The 16,242-nt window shown below is 45.0% G+C and overlaps 1 protein-coding gene across 3 annotated transcripts in view; it reads left to right on the forward strand.

Moving 5' to 3' along the window:
* The first annotated feature begins 638 nt into the window (after window positions 1-638).
* The window catches only part of LOC117732428 (Fanconi anemia group A protein), a 21,650-nt gene continuing 6,046 nt past the window's right edge, over window positions 639-16,242 (forward strand). For 2 of the 3 annotated variants that reach the window (XR_004609598.1, XM_034535363.1), the window contains exons 1-29: window positions 639-837; window positions 1,250-1,362; window positions 1,695-1,791; window positions 2,002-2,144; window positions 4,124-4,219; window positions 4,483-4,556; window positions 4,885-5,033; window positions 5,198-5,308; window positions 5,457-5,505; window positions 6,982-7,094; window positions 7,297-7,373; window positions 7,895-8,036; window positions 8,358-8,491; window positions 8,720-8,830; window positions 10,277-10,372; window positions 10,501-10,563; window positions 11,741-11,829; window positions 11,917-11,977; window positions 12,057-12,106; window positions 12,400-12,470; window positions 12,669-12,767; window positions 13,178-13,311; window positions 13,410-13,480; window positions 13,744-13,843; window positions 13,959-14,146; window positions 14,256-14,352; window positions 15,001-15,204; window positions 15,282-15,355; window positions 15,438-15,566. Coding sequence is in view for 2 of the 3 variants with exons in the window: in XM_034535363.1 (XP_034391254.1) it covers window positions 777-837; window positions 1,250-1,362; window positions 1,695-1,791; window positions 2,002-2,144; window positions 4,124-4,219; window positions 4,483-4,556; window positions 4,885-5,033; window positions 5,198-5,308; window positions 5,457-5,505; window positions 6,982-7,094; window positions 7,297-7,373; window positions 7,895-8,036; window positions 8,358-8,491; window positions 8,720-8,830; window positions 10,277-10,372; window positions 10,501-10,563; window positions 11,741-11,829; window positions 11,917-11,977; window positions 12,057-12,106; window positions 12,400-12,470; window positions 12,669-12,767; window positions 13,178-13,311; window positions 13,410-13,480; window positions 13,744-13,843; window positions 13,959-14,146; window positions 14,256-14,352; window positions 15,001-15,204; window positions 15,282-15,355; window positions 15,438-15,566 (2,996 nt within the window). In the remaining variant the exon portion in view is untranslated. The remainder of the gene's footprint in view (window positions 838-1,249; window positions 1,363-1,694; window positions 1,792-2,001; window positions 2,145-4,123; window positions 4,220-4,482; window positions 4,557-4,884; window positions 5,034-5,197; window positions 5,309-5,456; window positions 5,506-6,981; window positions 7,095-7,296; window positions 7,374-7,894; window positions 8,037-8,357; window positions 8,492-8,719; window positions 8,831-10,276; window positions 10,373-10,500; window positions 10,564-11,740; window positions 11,830-11,916; window positions 11,978-12,056; window positions 12,107-12,399; window positions 12,471-12,668; window positions 12,768-13,177; window positions 13,312-13,409; window positions 13,481-13,743; window positions 13,844-13,958; window positions 14,147-14,255; window positions 14,353-15,000; window positions 15,205-15,281; window positions 15,356-15,437; window positions 15,567-16,242) is intronic. The other variant, XM_034535364.1, reaches the window with a different exon arrangement.

A 16,242-nucleotide genomic window follows, 5' to 3' on the forward strand; every position in this document is an offset into this window, starting at 1 on the left:
TCCCCTCCAGTTGTATTCATTCAGCCTATTTAAATACAGATCAGCTGAGCATACACATGCTTTTTGACAGCAACGCCCTGTTACACAGAAGAATAAACAAAACTGGGAACAAAAAGAACAGATAAACAGTACAGGATGATGAAAGGTGATCCACAATGCAGAGATGTGATATAACAGGGTGCAGTGAAGTGAGGCTGTTATTCTCTTAAACTGTGTCCCAAAGGGAGGACAGGAGGCTACACAAGAGTTCAGGTTGAGTTTGAAAACACAGAATGTTGCAAACACCAGAGCCCCACAAGACTGCTTTTGAATCGTTGCCTTGCAAAAAAGAAAGAACAATTAATTAATTAAACACAGGAAAATGTTTGGTGGATGCAAAGACAACATTATTTACTACAAGAGAGGGTGAAGACAACCTTTTGAAAAGTTTCGGTCTTTAATCTCTTGCACAAATGCATATATGCATGCGTTGCATTTAAATTTTAAAAGTTAAAGTTATCTGGAGTAAGAAAATGACCGGCCGACCATGAACCTTTAGAAAACAAACTCCGGAATACTTTGTGTTTGTCCCGCACATAGAATGGTCTGTCCTGATTGGCTCTCACGCGGACCAATGGGAGAGAAGAGCGCGAGGGGCAACACGGAGGAGAAAGTGAACCAAAACAGGAGCGGCTGGGCGAAGCTCACCGGGGAACGAGGGCGCCCGTTTAACGGCGTGTAGCGTGTTGCTTTCAAACGGGCAGAAACGCCGATAAACATTCAGCCGTAAAGTAAACATGTCACTGAGTGCGTCGTGTGAAATGGGGCCTCAGAAGAGGACTCTGTCGAGCCTCCTCGGTGAGTCGACAGCACCAAGCTAACGCCATTATTGTTATGGCGAACACGGACTGCTAATGAGACACACTCCAAACATGTAGTCAGACTAACGCTTCTCGCGTCTGTGTTGTATCGATAAATACTGCGTTGAGTTGACGCCTCCATTGGCGTGGAGACGGTAAATTAGCATCTTTTTGAGTGGAGTTTGGCGCAGGACTCATTCCTTTTTACGCAATATGTTTTCAACAAGATAACCCACTGAAGGTAGCGGGGCCAAGTTTCCCCGTACCTGGCCACCCTAACCCAGGGGCTAGGCATTACAGGTGTCGCCTATCTAATCAAGTCACAACAACAAAGTGACCTACTTCCGCACTGTTGGACAAACGGTGTCCATATAAACACGTGTGCATTGTGTGGGCCTCTTCCCCCCCAGCTGGCCGTGTGGTGAAGAGGCCGAAGCAGGAAGATGCTCGGCGGCTGCAGGAGGCAGCGCTCCAGCTGCTGGAGCAGCAGCTGGACCTGCGTGGTCTGCTCAGGGAGGTCGGGGTGAGTGAGTGGGCGTCGGGTCGGAGAATGCAATATATAAACTGTTGCAAAAAATATAATAAGAAGGAAATAGTACTGTTGTACTTGGAGCTTCCACTGGCCATTATACTGCTTTTGCTGTGAGTGCCACTTGATTGACTTTGGGGGGAAATATCGTGCATTGCATTGTGGTTCAGAGGATCCTTGCTCTATATAGCACCAAGCCACCGAAGACTTTTGACTGGAACGAGTGAGGAAAGCTGCTCCTCGTTCTAGGAGCTATTTCAATTAAACTGTTTAGGATCTAATATTTTATTAATTCAAGTAAAACAAGTTTTATTCATTTTCTGTAGAATAGAGATCCGGGCAACATTTTCAGCACTCAGAATGTCGAGCAGAAACAGGCGGGGTCTGAAGGCGCCACAGCCGCCACTGCAGGTTCCCTGCTGGGTGAGTGTTTGATGCAGTGCTGCACATGAGTTCTCCAAACAGCTGACAAGTTTCACCTCCACGCGCCCGGCTGTCTTTGTTCGTTCTTTATCTTCGGGACAACTGTCGGTTTCCTTTTGCTTGCTTGCTTTTTACACACGTACAGACCCCTCACTGCAGTGTCACAGAGTCAGAATGCTGTGAACTACATGGTGTGTTTTCTGTGGACAGCGAGCGAGCTGAGGAGGCGGGCCTCACAGCTGGGAGTCCCGACCGCGGGGCTGTCGGTGAAGATGACGCTGGAGAGGCTCATGGAGATCGCCGGAAGCGAGGAAGAGGACCAGAACAGAGGCCTCCTTTCTTCCTCTAAGCGAGTGAGTATATGACAGGATAGAGTTGATGATCTATGAATACACTACAATCTAAAAACATCTGTTTATTATTATTTGCTGATGTCCAGCAGAAGAAAACTGTCGGCATCTTCAATCTACAATATCGGTATTCATTTTTGTTGTTAAGGTCTCAGACTAAAGCTGCTTCTGTGTATCACATCCCTGCTCACTGAAGACTACGCTTCAGTTTCAGTGGTCACTGACAAAACCAGACGGTCTGCATCCTGAATGCGGTCGATTTCTGAGTGCACTCTCAGTAATGCAGTGGTTCTCAAACTGTGGGGTGCCGAGGTATTACAGGTGGGGCGAGGGCGCCAGTGCGGAGAACTTCACATATTACAAAAGTACGTGTAAATGTTTACGCTGCGGTTACGGCGTTAACAGGTTACACTTGCGCGATCGCGACGTCCAAGATCCTTTGCGACTCCCGTGTAGCTTAGTAGTGCTAAATGAAGAGCTCGTTAGGCTGACAGAACACGGGCTGAAATGGGAGAGTTGTGTGGTGCGCAGACCACAGCAGGGAACAGGAAGGGCTTTCAGGCGCTGATTAAGAGGGTCTCCAAATGTGCAATGGACACACTGTCATTCACAGAGAGGCGCTAGCAGCCAGACAGATGAGCTGTGAACTACACGAGGTTTTGACCGATGCCATCAGCGTGGTCATTTTCATAAAACCAAGACCCCTGAACGCACCACTGTTTCCACTCTGTGGAGACGGGAGCGGAGCGAAGCTCGGTGGCTCTCACGAGGAAAAGGGTTGTCGTGAGTCTTTGAGCTCAGAGAAGAAATCCGTCATATGCATGACACATGTCATACAGGACAGTACAATACAATTGAAATTGTACACATATTATCCTGCAAACAGGAGGTGGACTCAGTTTATCATTTATTTATCTTTGTAACGTTACACATGCATATACTTTTTGGAGTCAAATTTATTAAGTTTTCTGATGAATAATTTCTAATGAAATTGGCCTATCAGTGACATATTTGGAAAGCTGAATGAATGAAATGAATGAAAGAGCAGCACCTTCCTCAGGAAGCTGGAGATGTGGGTCAGGTGACTCATCAGGGGAATATTGATTCCTTTGAGAATCTGAACTAATACTGATACAACTTGATGGCTCACACATATCTGCATTAAGTTTGTTTTGCACCGGTTGCACGTTATTGTTTTGAAAAGATATTTAGGGTAAAACTCTTTATTTGTTTTTGTCTGATGGAGCAATCTGGTTTAATTAAAAGTGATTGCAATTTCACAAAAAGTCACAAAAAACATTTTGTTACAATTTTGTTGGCGCGGTGGGGCACGAACATGTTTCTTCCTCCGAAGTGGGCGCGACAGAAAAAAATTGAGAACCACTGCGCTGGCTACAAGCGTGGAAACCACTTTTTGGAGTTAGCACTGAGCCCTGAGACTCTTCTCCCACAATGCAATGTACGAAGCGAAAACGCAGGAGCCGCAGAAATGAATACTGGTAGAACGGACAGTCCGTTGGAATCAACGTAGCAGGATGGTCAGAGTGGCAATCGCTGCGCTCGTTCAAACTCGTGGAATGACTGTGGCATTCATCGGATTAAATGTCGGCAGTAAATCAGATCCCAGGCGAATGGATTCTCACCTAATGGGTCGGCTTCACTTTTAGTGCAGCGTCTACAGCGTAGTGTGTGCGCGCCTTTTGTATCTGCTGACTGAGTCATTGTGGTTGTGTCTCATGCACGGTGACTCTGTGTTTTCTTCACACAGCCTTCACTGTTACATCAGATCCTCCTGCCTGAAAAATGGTTTGCCGCGTCACAACTCGTTGGCCGATCACGGCCGCGGTTTAACGTCTTTCTGCTGCGGACGTCTCACGAGTTCGTCTTTGGTTGCTGCAGGACTCTTGTTCTGCAGGAGGACAGAAGGCACATTAAAATGTGACACGAGATGTAAAAACGTGTTCTCCTCTCTGTCCTCATAGGTCCAGCTGTGCCTCCTGCTGGAGTCCAGCAGAGAACTGCTGTCACAGGGAGCCCTCTGCCCTAAACTGCTCTGGCAGGAGTACAGGAGGGATCAGGTGTGTGTGTGTGCGTGTGTGTGTGTGTGCATGTGCCGTGTGCGTGCTAACATGACACCTGATTATTCTGGAGAGGTTTTGCACAATTTGTAATTCCATTAAGTTAGTTTAAAATGCCTTTTATTTTATTTTTTGAAAGGATGTTTTACACAGCTAATTTATCATTTCCAGTCGGTCTGAGCGGCTGCAAAATTGAAAGAACTGAGCCTGGCTTTCTTATATGAAGGATGTAGGAAATTAAATATTTAATGTGGTTTTTACAGAGGCTACCCCACCTGGAGGTGGTGTACCATCTCCACGCTTACAACATCCTCACCCTGAAGTACATCATAGAGAGGTAAGAAATAAACGTTTTGTTTTTCAGCATACAGGTATTAATATAAGGCAGAGAAGTATTAAAATAATAATTGGTTGCTCAAATTTGATTACATTCACACATAATTCATGATGAACAAGTCCAACTTGAACATCCAGAGGACCAAAGACCTCTGTCCAATCAGAGCATATTCTCAGTCATGAATACTTTTCATCTTCTGGTTATTTCATAGACGGGAATTCAAACTATCTGAATACCTGAAATCCAAAGTAACAACATTCATTGGTACAACTGAACTCTAGTGCCCCTCTGTGGACGGTTAAGGGGTGACACCTGCACCTCTCTGCAGCAGACGAACTTGCACCCATCGTTCTGTGTCTCCACTCAGTGACCAAGAAGCGAGACTGTGGTTGGTGTCTGGTATGAAGTCCCTGTGCGGTTGGACGCCTCCGCAGCGGGACGAGGAGACCAAACGAGTTCAGCAGGAAGTGCTGTCAAGTAAGGACTGGCACTTGCACTGGCAGGCTTTGGATTTTTAAATCACCCAAGCAACAAAGGAAAATGCCCTCATGGTATCAAGTACACTCCATGAAGTGTTCACCAAATGCCCAGTTGCTGCTGCTGAGGACGATGATGCTGAGAGAAGATCTCCTGTATTTCAGCTGTGGTCGGAGTCTTGGTGGGAAGTGGCTTTGAGCTGAGCCAGGAGCCGGCAGCCGCCGACCGGAGGGCGTCCCTGCTCTGCTGCTCGGTGCTGGACGACATGCTCTTCTGTGAGTCTACGCGTTCCCCGTCCCGTGTTGATGAAACATTTAGCGAAGCACTTTAATTCACACCTCTGCAGCCTGAGCACTATTTCCTACATGAGACGTCAGAGTGTCTTCTTAATATTTTCCTTATTTATCTCTCCGTCTTCTTCAGGGCTGCTAGACACTGTGGAAAAGAGTGCTGCAGTGGGAGCTGAGCTGTGGTTCGTTGTTTTTCATGTGTATTATTAAGCTTTATGAAATCAGATAGTTTGTTGAGTTTGACGTCTCTGTCCAAAGAAAAAGATCTAAATCATTCCCCCTTCAGAGGAAGAACAAAATAATGATTAAATAGTTCTGCCAATTGCCATGATGTTTATTTCACAACCAGTGAACGGAAGTGATCGTATTTGGAATGCGAAGGAGTGACGTAGAGACGCCGTCTACGTCTCTGGTAGTGGCAGCGACCTGTCAATCACAGTAAGCCCCGCCCTAAAGTATACTCCTCTTTATGGTCTGTTTGACTCTAAATGACCATAATTTACATCACGCTATATTGAAGAAGACTTGAAACTAGAGATTGAGACCAAAAACTAATGTTTACAATGTTTACTGAGGGAATAAATCAGTAGAGTCATTTATATAGACTTCTATACAACCAGAGGAGTCACCCCCTGGTGGTCAGTAGAGAGAATGCAGCTTTAACACATGAAGCATAGACTTCTATACAACCAGAGGAGTCTCCCCCTGGTGGTCAGGAGAGAGGATGCAGCTTTAACACATGAAGCATAGACTTCTATACAACCAGAGGAGTCTCCCCCTGGTGGTCAGGAGAGAGAATGCAGCTTTAACACATGAAGCATAGACTTCTATACAACCAGAGGAGTCTCCCCCTGGTGGTCAGGAGAGAGAATGCAGCTTTAACACATGAAGCATAGACTTCTATACAACCAGAGGAGTCTCCCCCTGGTGGTCAGGAGAGAGGATGCAGCTTTAACACATGAAGCATAGACTTCTATACAACCAGAGGAGTCGCACCCTGGTGGTCAGGAGAGAGAATGCAGCTTTAACACATGAAGCATAGACTTCTATACAACCAGAGGAGTCTCCCCCTGGTGGTCAGGAGAGAGGATGCAGCTTTAACACATCATCTGGTTTTTCCTCTTCGTCTCTGTCAAAGATCTGTCCATTTTTTTCAGACTCTGAATGAACACCGGTACTATTGTGAAAGCATGATTTGTTTGCTGTCCTGTTTTCTTTCTTTAAACCTGGACGGATGATAGCATCTGGTCCGGCACCACCAGGCTCAGGGCCAGCTTCATACCACATGGCCATAAGATTGTTGAACTCTCAAGCTCATGAGCTCATCACTGCGACACTTTACCATACTGCAGTCACTTTATTTATATATATATATATATATATATATATACACATATTATATCACTTGTCATGATGCATGGCCGTCTGTCTGTCAGGTCCATTCTCGTGATGAAGTGATGCCTGCACTGAAATTCTTTAAATTTGTCCCAAACATCCACTTGGACTCAAGGATGAGGTGATTGGAATTTGGTGGTAAAAGGTTACTGTGACCTCACAAAAAAGTGTAGGCGCTAATTCTAGATGACGTATTGGATCCATTGCCTCAGCGCTGTTTAGAAGTCTCCGTTTCCGACCCCTCTGCCCCGTGTTTCTCACAGGATTGAGATATTTGACGCCTCGCTGTGTGCAGTCTCGGCGTCGGGGGAGACCGTCCAGCGTTTCTTCACACACTCCCTCACACAGACTCTCACGTACAAGCCTCGACTAACCGGTAAAGACAAGTTGCTGACCTTTTCAAACGGCTTCATGCTGTGTTTTCTTTTTGCTTTGCTTGATAATGCTTCTACTTAAAACTGGTAAGAACTACAGCTGGGGGTCAGGAAATTCAGGTTGGGGAACACTTTGAAATAAGTGTTCTGACATATGTGTACATGCTGCCGTCATAGTAGGAACAACAAATGTCATATCCGCAGTGTCCGATGCCATCGCTCTGCAGAATGAGTGGACCTTCGCTAAAGCCAACCGGTTGTTGACCTCTCTGTTCCGTAAGGTAAATGTTTCCAGCAGCCCACGTTGTGAGACTACAGAGAATAACATGGTAATTGAAGATGGAGAAAGATCATATATATACATACACTATATAAATCGTGCCTGAATAACCATGTTGTCTAAACGGAATGTAGTCTTGTTCCTCCCTCAAGGCTCTGTTCCCCTTTTTATTGCATTTCCTTTTCATCTTTTATTGCACTCTAAAAGGAAAACAGTAAAGATAGTTCATGCAGAGTGCTGAGCTCTATTTTCTTTTGAACTAGTCAAATGGCCACGGCCAGCGGATCAATGCCCGTTCTACTAACATGCTATTTTTATGATTGCTTCAGGTGTACAGCCTTCAGCGCAGAGCGACACATATTGATTTCTGATCTGTTATGATGTTCTTACCTGCAACAGATCTGTCAGTCACCCGACGCTAAACAAAGCTGACTGGACGTGCTCTCGGGGCGTCTTCGGATCGTTGGTCGTAGCGGCGCTAACGATAACGACGTCTGTATTGTTGCTGTGTTTCTGTCACAGCTGGCTGTGGTCTTCAGCGTGGAGCAGCTGCTGTGTCACCTGCAGCGGGTTTTGGAAACCCACGAGGTCAACTGGAAACACGTCCTGTGCTTCCTCTCCACCCTGCTGGTCTACAACCCCTGTGCCCAGCTCAGCCTGAGAGGTAACCACGAGGAAGGAGACCGCTTTTTATCCTGGTTCCAAACGGCCACGTGACAATATTATGAACTGAGAATACATTTGGACATTTTTATCAAGGAAATAAAATATATAAAGGCATCGTTCACTGCCACGCTATTCTCGACTCATAAACCCTGTGACGCACCATTCATGCAAAAACATTTCTCACCAAACTGAACCAGCGATGTGTGTTAGCGACACTGTCTAAAACTGCCCGTTAAGAGTAGTGAACGAGGTTATAAAGAGGGCTTTGGGTCGGTTATAAAAGCTCCTCATATCTGTTCTGTTTCTCTTCCTCGACCAGAGCTGCTGTCCAGACTGCTGAGCTCCGCATTTGAAGGCTACGACCTAGAGAACATGATAACTGCCTTCCTCTTGGCTCGACAGGGTGCGCTGGAGGGACCCGCCATCTTCCCCTCCTACAGCAACTGGTTCAAGGTTTCATTTGGGCTTGTTGTTCGGTTGTGGACATGTTTGTATTAGGGCTTCTGATATTAGGCACCTTTTAAAGGCTAATTTGGCGTGCATTCACCACATAAAAGAATGGACCTTTTTCAGAGTGTGTGTGTGTGTGTGTGTATTTATAGGGTTGTTGTTCAAACCCACGATGCAACAGTTTACATGTATTGTTTTTACGAGTAGCATTATGCTTTTCTGCCTTTTCAGATGTCTTTCGGGGGAGGCAGTGGCTACCATGCGTCCAGTAAGAAATCTCTGGTGTTTCTGCTAAAGTTCCTCTCTGACTTGGTGCCCTTTGAACCCTCGCAGTACCTCAAGGTGATATTCTGCATATGTCTCTGAAACATTTTTCATAGCCTCATTTTGCAAGACATAAAATATATGCTATCTTTTATATATCAGATGAACCTTTAATGAATCTCAGTGGGCAAACTGGTTACTACAGCAATTACTAACAGGATTCAGAAGAAAACTTAAATACTAAAATATAGTTCATACAGTATGTGGGCTATGATAAATGTATACAGTATAATACACCATAATACCCACAAATATAATTATAAAAAAATAGTAACAAAGTACTGCACTCCACTACTGTGCTTAAGTAAAATGTTGAGGTACTTTACCTCAGTATATCAATTTGATGCCTTTCTACTTCACTATATCTCAAAGGAATTATTGTACTTTTTAAATACAACACATTTATCATAGAGCTGTAGTTATTTATTCATTTTCAGATTATGATGTTTTACATGATAAAACATTAAAAGCTTTCAAAAAACAAAGAATTTCAAAATATTTTTGGGGGTTAATGACACTTTCACCATCAGTGTGTGAATGGGTGAATGATGTTGTGTTGGCTGGTTGGTTATCTAGCTAGGTAGCTTGTTAATTGCACCATGCTTTCATTACAGTTACAGAACATAAGAAGGGCTTGGGCTACATTACTTTAAGATGTCGACTTTACTGTCATTACATTACCGTATAGCCGTTATCCTTTCGATAAGCTCATGCTAATCACTAACGCTGATATGCTGACAACTGTTATAATTTTGCGAGTTCTATAAACTAGCCGAGTGCCTTAAAGGGTCTGTTGTGGTGACAAAATACAGTATGAACTCTCAGTAACATTTGTGAATTTGAGTTTACATGCAAGGCTGGGAGATGTGTATGCTAGCTAGGTATATGCTACTAAATGCTCATACACTGGGTTTCAGCTGAAAACAGTGTTTTGGGGCTTTAGTTACTCTTTAAAGGCAATGTTGGTCTGAGGAGGTTGTATTTTTAAGGTATAGTCAAATGTTACTCAGCGGCTGGCTAGTTAGCTAGCTAGTTAGCTAACTTGCTAATTCCAACATGTTTTCATGCTACAGCTACAGACCATAAAAAGCACCACATGTCTGTAGCAGAACTGAGTTTTTCCTTTTCCTCTTTCCGGAAATATAATTACAAATAAATAAATAGTTGCTTTCGTAAAGTACTACCAACCAATTCCAACCAACAACATCAGGACAGCAACCGTCCTCTGAAACGCCGTATCGCGCTACATTCTAAGTCTGCCCACTTTTTTTAGCGGTCCAATCCAATGCAAAGAATTTGATTTTAATCCCTCTTGTTGCTGTTCACTGCTCAAATATTCTGTTTTGTCGGGAAACAACTTTGCAGTACAGAAGGAAGAGGCTCTAACTTTCAATTCACTGGGACTGGGTCTGAGTAGTGCTAGACTAGAAAAACCAAACCTCACTGTTGTTTTGCCCCCGGTAGGTTCACATCCTGCAGCCTCCCTATGTACGCGTGAAACACCGCAGCCTCCTGATGGAGTACATCTCTCTGGCCAAGACCAGACTGGCCGACCTCAAGGTAAAAACCAAGGGATTTATCCTCGGTGCATCATTTAGACATTTTAATATTGAAACTAGACACAGATCCTCCCAGATGTTTTGTGGTGTATCCATGATGGTGTGTTTTGTGTGTGTGAACGCATGCAGGAGTCAGTGGAGGACATGGGTCTATATGAGGATGTTTCTGGCGCAGGCGGAGCGTCATTGCAGGTAACAGCGACACCTGGTGGTTTGTTTGTGTCATGATGAGTCATCGGCACAGAACGCCCTTATTTTGACGAGGCTCTTTTGATTTACCTAGCGCTGGAAAGTGTTGAAGATAATGGAGGCAAACATTTAATGCGGTGCGCTTGAACTAAGATTTAAGAAACCAGAAACCCTCAACTCCCGGTTAAGGCACCAATGAGGCAGTAAATGACATGAATACACCGCCAATCAACCCTCTTGCTAATGTGATGCGTTTAAAATGTTTCAATTCTTTTGGTCGCAGTACTTAAGCAGTCAATACGTAAAAAACACAACATCCCCCATTTCCCTCAATGCATGTTAACAGGAAACTAGGGCCTGACCCAGCTTTGTAAAATGAATTCCCCCATCTGTGTCCGTGGCAACATTCTCAGTAAAATATTACTGTATTAAAATCACTAATAAAAAAAACACGTTTAATAGACCTATGCACACAATTCTGAAACTTGAAGATAGTGTATAACAGACAGATGTCAGACGGCCATGCTGTTTGCACAATTCCATTGTTTTTACTTTCTTGTTTTTAGAAAGTCTAATAACAAGCATCCATACAATAACTTTGCCGAACTAAAATTGCGTCGCCACTCACCAGATGGAGCGAGTCCTTACTGCAGTGGCCCTGGCTCAGGCCCTCCCATGTCGTCCCCTTTCCTTCTCCCCCGTCTGTCTCCTCCACTCAAATAAAGCACGAATACCCCAAAAAATATGATCCAACGAGACATTTGTGGCCAACATAGACCTGTCCACACGTTAAATTAAAACCGTAACCAGCATCAACACGTCTGGTCAGCAGCAGACTACAGAATTCAGACAGGATCACGTCTGTTTCAGAGCAACCGGTGTTTCAGTTTAACGAGTGACCGTGTTAACTGGTGACTTTGGGCCAAATGCATCTGTGGGTGCTTGTGGTAACTCACAAAAAAGTTGGTAGGTAGTAAACACAGATGAGTTTGTATTTACAATTGATGATAGGCTATTACGTGTTGCTGTCACTACGAGTACCGACGAGAGTCACCAGTTGACACGGTCACTCACTGCACTGAAACACCGGCGGCGTCTCTGGCTGTGTTGACCACCACTGGACTGCTTACAAAAAAATATCTTATTGGTATATAACAGCTTGATGTTTGTGCGTGTGCAGCCCCAGTGCCAGGCCGCCCAGGATGTGGAGAAGGCGGTGTCTCTGTTTGAGAGCACGGGGCGAATCTCCGCCACAGTCATGGAGGCCAGGTATCTATGAAGTACACAACAGGCCCTTTTTTAATGCGGTTGAGACGGAGACACAGGCGGGCCATTGATTCTCCTCTCCTCCACCAGTATTTTCCGGAGGCCGTATTTCCTGGCGTGGTTCCTCTCCGCTCTGCTGACACCGAGGACGGTGAGCAGCTTCGTCTCACTGTCGGTCACATTCCTCAGATGCGAAGTGTCTCTACCTGACGATGTCTTTCCATTTCCAGCTTCCCGTCAAAGCCGACGCTCGGATGAGTTTCATAGAGGCTCTGAAAAAGTGAGTTATCATCAGAAGCGTGGGAAATTGCTCCACGGCAACTTTTTTAAGACTTGAGTTGATATAATTTCATCCTGTCATGTATTTATTTATTACTTTTAATCTAGGAAAACTTTTAATTTTCTTCTATACTGATATTGGGCTATATATATATATATATATATATATATATATATATATATATAAAAAATAAAAAAACAACTGAATTCTATATGTTTGTGGGCCTGATCAATGTGAATGTTCTTTATCAGTAATGGTTCGTTGTGATTCTTCTTTGTTTTGTCTGCATTCAGGGCCGATAAGATTCCTGCTGCACAGTATTCATCTTATGTGGAGTCCTGCCAGAAGCAGAGGCAGCAGAATGGTGGGTCATTCGCTTGTTTATTGTACAATAATACGAAACCTTTTGTCACCTGTTCTTAAGTCATGAACACAGGAGACAATTTACTGTAGATCAGACTTAGAAAATGGATCAACCAAATTTTATTTTACTCCCAAGGTGCATCTCAGGTTCTCTGTAACTGAAAAACAAAAAAGTGCATTTACACTGTTGTGTTCCCAGGAGGTGCAGTGTGTCTGGACACCAACGATGAGCCTCTGGAGGTCCTGAAGATTCAACTGCAGGAGTTCACAGAGCTGCTTGTGGAGGGGAATGACGGAGGTAGGCAGAGATGGAGAAAGGACATGCGCTACAGCTCTGTAGTGATGCAATGAGAACAACCCTTCAAAGATTAGTAGTCACTCTGTGACTTTTTCTTGTCCTTGTGATCGTCCGGATGGTTTTAATGCTCAGTTCAGGTGTGAACAGAGACCGGCAGTAGCCAATCACAAAGAGCAACGAGAATGTGTGTAATATACAGATTATTTTCTCTCTATAACTGAAATAGAGTTGGAACTCTTATGCTCCAGTTGTATGCACAAAATACTCAATACTTTTCAGGCTTTACCTGTTTTTGGGGTTATTTCATATTTACTATATACAAACATATTAGTTTATTAGCATAACATGCATAACCTGCCATATGCTGATATATGGTTCTGAATCCCTCCTCTCCACACCTGTACCCTCAGAGTTGTCGGCCCAGCTGTCCAGGATCTCACACACTCTGAGTGCCATCTTTCCCGGCCGCCCCGATGAGCCGATTGGACGGACGGTCATCGAACTGCACACGAGCGGCCCGCCGTCCCCGGAGCTCCACGTCAAAGTACGCACTCCCCTCCGTCTCATGTACGCCAGTCCTGCTGCGGCAGGGAGCCGCATGTACATCAGCATGTCCTCTTTCACTCCCCCTCGTGTTCTCAGGCCGTCAACATGATCCTGAGAAACTTCTGCCAGTGTGTGCTCGACGCTTCCAGAGCAAACCCTCCGAACAAGTGAGCGCCGCAAACGTTTTTTAGTCCAACGGCAAACAAGAAATTGTATTATTGTCAGGGTTTGAAAAATGAGGGGGGGGATTAGTGACCATTAACATCCATTCATGGTAAAATGTAAATGGTGTGAGAGAAGAAATGGCTGAAGAAGGAAGAACAAAGTTTAGCATGAATAAATTATACTAATTCCACACATAAATATAATATAAATGAATAACCCAAATAAATAACTGATATTCTCCCACTGTGCTTCTCCATGTTTGCAGACAAAGCCCGTGGGCCTCCAGGTTTGTCAGTGCGCTGCTCGGCAACACGCAGCTCCTCTCAGGCCTCATACACGGACTCTGGGACCTTTTTCATAACCAGGTACCCCCCCCCCCCCCCCCCCCCCCCCCCCCCCTTATTTTAGACAACATTAGTCAAACCAGTCCGTGCACTCGTCAGCCTCACGAAAACTCTTCTGTTAACATTTTTTTTAAAGGCGGCGTTGCTGAGCGCCGCCCACCTCCTCGGCCTGGCGGCGTTTGTGGTCCACCTCCACGCCTGCATGTCCCACGGTCCTCTGGTCCGTTTGGTCCCGCCCACACTGCCAGAGCCGGTAGGCGTGGGAGAGGCTCTGAGCTCGGCGCTGGTCTGCAGCACTCACGCCAACATGCTCTTCTGTGTCAGGTGAGGCTACGCGTGGATTACTCGAACACCTCTGGCGTTGCCGGTTATGTGACACTGGCGTTGCCTGGCCCGGCCGCCTCCTTCTCTCAGTCTTCTCGTTGTTGTCCAGGTTGTGTGTGGCAGCTGTGTGTTACGGGATCTGCAGAGGGGACTCGCTGCCTCAGCAACAGCAGCAGGACTACATCCTCAACAGCCTCTACAAGAAGGTGTCTGTTTCCTCCAGTAATAAATTGGTTTAAGCTGAAAACCAATGTATACGGTTCAAATCGTGACATTTTAGTGCCAAGTGGTTTCCTAACACAATGCCTCAGTCCTAATCTACACTCTAGAACCATTTAGGGTTCTTTAGGAGACCCTTTTTGGGTTTCTGGCCTGGAGCCATTTCAGAGACATAAAGGGTTATACACATAGTACCATCTGTGAAAGGTTCCACCTAGATCCATCTATTAAAGGGTCTACAGAGAACCCTTCCATGGTGTAATGGTTCCACCAAGAAACCCTCTTTTGGGGGTTCTATAGAGAATCTTTCCACCGATAACCCTCTTTAATTGGAGGGTTTCATCTATAACTGGGTCTGTGCGACCCACAACAACCCTGGTTCACAATTACAGGTTTTGGAGGTGTGGCTTGGAGGATCTTTCAACACCCATGCTTCCAACAATCCTTTAAAGTCCTTCAAATCATTTAGTTTGAATGAAAAGGATTCTTGATGGAACCTTTTGTCTTACAAAGAACCTTTGAAAACACTTTAGAAGCAAATGGTTCTGGTGGAGCCACAGCCCAGTTGGAACCCTCATTTCATTATTATGTTATTGTGTTTGTTAAACTCCACATACACCTGTGTGTTGGTTTAGCTCCTGTACCTCATTCCAAGACTGTCGCCTGAAGCCAGACGAACTCCCATCACTGCTGGCGGTCCAATCGGTGACCACCAGGAGGAGAGCCCGCCAGGCCTGTGGATTAGTGCCACAGACGCCAACGGCACCTGGAGGAAGACCGCTTGGCATCTGTGGAGGCACCCGGCGTTCCGTCAGCTGGAGAACACGCCACAATACCAGGTTTGTTATTGTCTGTGAGCATCGGAGAGCAACCAGCTTGAGTCCTGTTTGTTCAACCAACCTTTGTGTTTGTCAAGTTATCGTTCTCAGAGTGGCTCGCTGTCGAGCTCCGAGTACAGAGAAGTGAAGACGCCCTGTCAGACCCCGAACGGTAGAGGCATGGAACACACACACACACACACACACACACACACACACACTTACAGGTGACATTAGACACTTTGTGTGTGTAGTCAGGAGTACCAGCAGTGGGCCTGCTGGGAGCTCTACCTGTCCCGTCCGGAGGAGCAGGGAGGCTGTGGAGGAGACACGAGGATCCTCTGCTCTCATCTGCTCAGCGCCATCATGGACCAGCAGTTAAGGTTGGTGTAGATGTTCACGCCACGTGTCCTGTAGGTGGAATTATTGTTGGAAACGCACATAAACACACATTGTGTTGTTATGGTATTCTTTCAACTCTTCTTACAACTCAAGTCTGCTGTCCCCATTGAAACCCCAACTTTTGATCCCATTTGCCAATACCTCATACAATTATACATTATGTATGCTTTTTCAGACTGGTCAGGTTTTAGATCTAGAGCCCTGGCTTCAAAAGTGTACTTTTAACTATTTTCCACCAGATTTGTCAGTTACCACTAGGGGCATTGATGCTGTATTTTGGGGGCACTGCCCTGTTATCGCAGACCTGTATCTCAGAGTGGGGAAAAATACCACAGTGGTCAGAATTCAGAAAATGTGTTGATATTTATTAGGACCAATAATAGTGGAAAATATTATTAGTACATGTTATTTTTATATTTGAATTTACATTTTTGTCAGTAACTTATTTTAAAGGGACCAGCATCATTGGAATATCCCATACTGTGAAAAGGAAAGGTTTTTGTTATTTTTCACCGGCATTATGTAATCAAACTGGCATTTAAGGGGTTACACTTCTGAAAAGGAACAAGACCGTTATGACCAGGACTGAAAACATTTAACTCAGTGGAAAATAATATGAGCATAACATTAAATAAATGCCGGTTTAACAGGGTTAAC

Source organism: Cyclopterus lumpus, chromosome 6 (assembly GCF_009769545.1).
Source record: "Cyclopterus lumpus isolate fCycLum1 chromosome 6, fCycLum1.pri, whole genome shotgun sequence".
In the NCBI taxonomy this organism is placed as follows: Eukaryota; Metazoa; Chordata; class Actinopteri; order Perciformes; family Cyclopteridae; genus Cyclopterus; species Cyclopterus lumpus.